The 6,000-nt window shown below is 39.8% G+C and overlaps 1 protein-coding gene across 6 annotated transcripts in view; it reads right to left on the bottom strand.

Moving 5' to 3' along the window:
- pkp4 (plakophilin 4) overlaps nucleotides 1-6,000 on the bottom strand; it is a 72,512-nt gene that overhangs the window by 44,414 nt on the left and 22,098 nt on the right. For all 6 annotated transcript variants that reach the window (XM_017039977.2, XM_017039972.2, XM_017039973.2 and 3 more), the window contains one exon: nucleotides 1,078-1,190. In XM_017039977.2, the coding sequence (XP_016895466.1) occupies nucleotides 1,078-1,190 (113 nt within the window). The remainder of the gene's footprint in view (nucleotides 1-1,077; nucleotides 1,191-6,000) is intronic.

A 6,000-nucleotide genomic window follows, 5' to 3' on the forward strand; every position in this document is an offset into this window, starting at 1 on the left:
TTTGCAGAACCAACTCTGAAGCTCTACTTTCACACTGGCAGCAACGCTTGACTGCGCAAACCACACTCTGATATCAGGCACATTTAGAAACAAACGCACATGCTGTCGCTGATAAACACAGACTTAATAGGTTTCCTACAAAGTATTTGGATGGTGCTATAAACCCACAGTGCATCAGAGTAATCGCAGTCCTCTTTTTGTACCTGTTTTACACTGACATTGTACACAAACTCTTGAAAGAAAAAGGTAAATAACACTCAAACTTGTGACATCATGGGTGTTTCAGTCAAAGCTGCAAGAAAACAATAACGTCACTGACATCTTTTGAAGATACCGATGAGTGTCATTTAGACAGAAAACTAAGCCACTACTGAAAAATTTTGAGGCAATGCGTGGAAAAAGTTATTCTAAGGAGGACCAGGCCAAGATTATAATACTTAAATCTGAAGGTGAAACATTTGAATGTCAACAAATGTCCCGCCCTCATTGAAGTTATTCCACTCAGGCAAATGCAAGGCTAAGTCAGGTTTACAATAGGACACGTCTCTCAGGCTTCACAACAGCTTTGACGAGTTCTATCATAATATCATTAGTATGTACAATTAATCATCACATTTTCAAATTATGAAGCCTATAAAGAGATTTTGATCTAGATCCATCTGAAGTTTCTATCGTTCAAATTCAGGTTGTGACTTTACATATAAACAGGTGATAGAATTTTAATTTCACTAAGGGAATTTCCCAAAAGGATAAATAAAGTTTTATCTTATTTAATCTCATAGATTATAAAATGTTCTGCTGGCAGTGATTAAAAGGAATAAGACAGTGAGAAAATGAATGTGCTGACCTAATTTCTTTAAACACACGTACGACATCTGCGACTTAAGCACATATTTTAGTCCTTCTCAGGCCATTTTATCAACTCAGATTACAGCACAGCTTTGAGCCCAATGGGACGCTCCATACAACGCCATAAGGTTACACTACGGACTACACACCACTGCTGCGAAAGATGAAGTAAGCCATGTGTTGGATCCTGCTTCAGTGTGTGTGTGTGTGTGTGTGTCTTCCCATTACCTGCTGCTACCACCGCCCGGGGACTCCGATCCAAGTCTGCATCTTTCCAGCTGATTGGCCACAATCTGCCTCTCCACTTCCAGCTCCCTGGTTAGCCGCTCAAACTGTAGCTCCTGTGGTATGAGAGGAAAAAAAAAGTATTAGAAAGAGCTTCATGGGTTTTAAATGACGAACAGGGTTTTTGACTGCTTTACAAAAGGAAACGTTGAGAGTAATTTTAAAAAGTTCTCAGACAGATGCTATGATTTCGAAATGTGTTTTAGGCTTTTTAGGCAGAATATTAGAGTGAAGATCACATTAGATTTTCAACCAAAGCTGAAAAAAAAACTATGAAAATTATTAAAGTTTTGCAACTGATTTGTTAAAAGAATTTCCGTGACATGTAAGAAGATTTGAAAGGAACTCAACGTTAATCTTTGGTCCAGGCGAAGGCGTTTTGACTTTAATGAAAGAAATGTAGAGAAATGGCTTAGTTATTTTCATAACGGAAGATTTGCTAAATCGGTTTTAGAACTTTTTGACTTTCGCTCACCACGTTAACAGAAATATTTGGAAACAATACATAGAGATTTTGTCAAACTGACAGTTTGACAGTTTGCCCAAGCAATGATGTGCTTCAACTTCGATCAAGACAAAGCTCACAACTCTGCAAATAAGCCATCCTTGAGGGAAATATTAGCTCACGACGTGCATATGCACGAATTTGGAAAAAGAAACACGAGCTATATGGTACCACAGTTATTTCTGCCCACACGGAGAAAAGAGCGCCACTTCAATCTTTATCCATAATGTCTCTGGCTGTTCCTATGGGAATTAAGTAGAACTCAGAATTTGAATAATTATCTGGACTGAGTGAGGCCATTACCTGCACAGCTCTCCAGTTCCAGTCACTGTCTCACGACATTAAGACATGCCAGAAGGCCCTTTATGCTCAGATAAATGATGACACATACAGTCATTTTCTCACCACAGGTACAGTGTTTTATTCAGCCACACCACTGCCTCGGCTGTATAACGAATATCTGCACTCAAAGGTTATATCCGGGCAAAGACGCCTCACTCACCATAAGTCTGTGCAGCACCGTTAGAAGAAACCTTGCCTTGGAGCCTGTTGTTGTTCCATGTAATGTCATTTACCTCGTTCAATTGCAGCCACAATGGGCAACATAAACACACACACATACACACACAAACCAAGGAGATGCTTTTCTGAGTTGACTGTAAAGTTTGGCCAGTGTTGAGAACTAAAAGCCAGCCTACTTTTCACACTTACTCTCCCAGTGTTCCCTGGGGGTGGGCTAAGACTTCCCTCAGGTCATATACACAGCATCTACACACCCTTCCCCCAAAAGCCCCTCCTTTATATCCTACACTCCCCTCTCTAACCTGTAGATGTGAGAAGTTTGAGTGTGGTGAGAAAACTCAGGAGCAAAATAGGACTCCGTCGCAGAGGTTTAATGAGGCCAGCAAGTATTTCCACTGAATGTATTTTTAATGAGCTGTCACTAGGAGTTGAGATTCAAGTTATGGTTAACATTTGAGCTATTATGGGCCTCACTTGAACTTATGTCACTGGTCAACTCCTATTATCATCCAAAAAATGCTATTTTGTTTAAATAACAATAACTTTAAAGTGTTTGCTATTTTCCAAAAACTCAGAATGACAGATCTGCTCTAGGGTGTAGCATTAGTTTAGCCACCGTTTAACTGGTTGTTCTGAGCCAGTTTTGTTTTAAATTGTACAGCAGTATTACAGTATTTCTGAGTTAGCTTTTTATATCTCTTTGTATCAGTTAGCTATTTATTTCTGACTGTTTTCTATTGATGACTTTGGGGTATTTTCTGTTTCACTAAATGTGTTACATTTAGATATATAGATAGATGGATTAGCAGTATTTTACCCTTATCAAGTTGACATGAAAAACAGTGAATGGCTGGAATCCCGGCGAGAGCGTAAGATCTTACTCATGTTCCGCCAGAAAGTTCTTACAGAACCACAAGCCACAGCGATAGCATCTGTCCCCGTGTGTGGCACAACAAAGATGAGATAAGATCACCTGCTTTCAAAACAAGAAAGCAAAACTTTATTTATATTACACATTTCAATCCAAGAGCACGGAGACGTGAATGAAATGTCTGACAGACGAATTACAGCCGTAGAGCAACAGGTAATGGTGTGGTGTGGTCCATGATGTGGTTATGGTTTGATGAGTGACACCACAAAAACCACAACAAAAAGCGAGCAGATCGCTGTGGCTGCTCGTCCTCTGATAACATTTGCCTTTTGGCGTTTGTGTAACCAAAAGAATTAGTCCCAAATTTGTTCACGTGGTGGTGTCCGCACTACATCTGTTTGAACAACAGCAAATAATAAGAACAAATCAACACTGAACGTCTACACAAAGCAAAGGCCTTCAAATGCTGCACTGAGGGAAGGACGTAATGAAAAGCAGCTGCAGGAAATGTTTAGTTTGCATTAAGAGCAACGTACAGCACCAATTACAGCAATACAGTACAGATGTGGTCAAGCTGGTGTCTGTTAGAAAGTAGCACCAGGAACAGAAATGACAAACTGCACTTCAACCGCAATAATAAAGCGAAAGTACAAAGCTTTATACGCAAGTCAATGATAAAGGACAATTGTCTGTGATATCACAGGCTAATGAAAAAAAAACAAACACATTTTTGAAGGTTTATTTGTCCATTTTAAAATTTTATGGTATCATTTTGTGTTACATGTTTCATTTTATTATACAGAAAGGTTGTATTTTTGATATTTATGGTCCAATACAGGTCAGCTCAAAAAAGCGGACACTGCAGGAGAGAAAAAAAACAGGCTTCATTCCAATGTCGTTTTATTCCTGACAAATAGGCACTATCCAGCCATCAGTGTGTGTGTCTGTGTGTGTGGACAGGCTAAAGATACACACTGGGAGCAGGACAGAGGCTGAGTGGCTGTAATACTGATTTACTAACAAAGGGAAAGGCCCATCAGTCCTCTGTGTGACAAACATCCCTGCTGAGAGATTAACTCTCATGAAAATTGCCAATTTACAGCCCTTCATTCCGAACAATCCCTGACTCTATTCTTAGTTTTTTTTTTTTCAAAAAGAATCTACATAGACATGGTCAGCGCACAAATTGCTGATGGTGTTCAGCCGTCGTGGCCGAAACATTAAGGAAAATGTTGCTACTATTATATTTGATAGAAAACATTAATTCATTTTCTATCACTTAATCATTCTCTCTTGGGGGCTAAAGCCGATCCCAGCAGTCGTGGAGTTACACCCTGGTGTTTGCCACCACAGGGTCACCTAGGTTTAAAAGTGGAGAAACTAGAGAATACTCTCACAAATCAGGGAAAACCAGCAACCTCCATAGAGGAAAAACCACTGAAACCAGCACCACAACCAGCACCACAGAAAGATCTGTCATTATCGGGGCTGGAACCGATGATCTTTTGACTGTTAGTCAAAAGAACTAACTCGGATTTTAGTTTCGTCTTCACTGAAGAAATGGCCCAATACTTGGATGTTTCTGCCCTATAACATGTGCCTGCTCCAGCAAGGTTGCTGTTGGTACAGCAAATCATTACAATATGAACTTGATGTAAAGAACCTTCTTTGTACAGATTTGACAATACATCATATGCTCTATCTGAAAATGATTTGATTTAAGCTTTGGGTTTTTCGTTCTGTAGCTTAGAGCAGCAAATACAGTCTAATTTCAAACATATTATTTTGTTACAGTTACAGCCTGTCAAATTGATCTCCCACTGCCCAATTTAAGTACAACATTGGTTTTCAAAATCATATTTCGATGCCTGCACTGTGTTTGTCTAAGGCTCTGTGCAGAACACAGCATCTGCTGGTGAATATTCAAACTTTCTGCCGAAGCGTCTTAAAGCATAACCTCGGGCACAAGGTAGCTTAACTTAATTCAAGTTTAGTAGAACATTTTGAATTGGACAATCCAAACATTTATGCTGTATACTGTGTGTCTGTTAACCCTGCAAGGATAGAGTTTTACACCATTGTTTTACCACACTGATGTCCAAACATGTTAGCATTATACTGAATTACAGTTTATGACAGTTTTAATCTATGACTGTCAGAGTCGTGCAAATGTTTTCCCCCCCAACTGTACGACACTTGGGTGCTGTGTGTGTTATGTGTGTTTCTTATCTGTGCTGAACCAGCAGCAGGGAGATATAATTTCAGGCATTTCAGATTGGTCTTGTGTTGTCAGCAGTACCATTGAAAGAACATGGGAGCGTGGATGTTGGCAGTGTGGTCTGCTGCCGTGTGTCATTAGTTTCTTTAGCCCCTGGATGATGACACAAACAGACAGGATCTGATTCAGCTCTCAGGACCAACACACTCATTGTGATGGCAAATAAAGGCTCTGGACTCCATGTTTGTACAGGAAGGCGAGCTGGACATTGTCCCTGCCCTCCGATTCCAGACTAAGCTTAGTGGGACCAAGTGTTGTGCCAACACCCATTAAAAAAGCATTAACTCTAGTTAGTGGTCATTTTTGTTGTGCTCTGCTTGACTCCGTGGATAATTACGCTTCGTAAATATGTCACGTCCCATGTATTGGTCAAGTGAATGAAATGGCATACATTTATAGAGCCGTTAGATGGAGCGTGGTTAATTTGATCCCTCTGGCTGATTCATCAGACCAGAGCCTATACTGGCACTGAGCTAGCACGAGTCAATTATGGATTTATTGACTCCATATTCACAATAGATTTAAAGAGTCATTCTGATTAAAGAGCTCCAGTAATTTAAAACGGTAATTACTTTTTTTTAAAATGTCAAAAAACCACTTTGAATGACCCAGTGATTCTACAGTTAAAATAAATCTCAAAGCAATTTGTTAAAAGACGGAAAAGACCTGAAGGAGAGAGTGTCACGCAGG

This window comes from Cynoglossus semilaevis, chromosome 16 (assembly GCF_000523025.1).
Source record: "Cynoglossus semilaevis isolate Cse_v1.0 chromosome 16, Cse_v1.0, whole genome shotgun sequence".
Lineage (NCBI taxonomy): Eukaryota > Metazoa > Chordata > Actinopteri > Pleuronectiformes > Cynoglossidae > Cynoglossus > Cynoglossus semilaevis.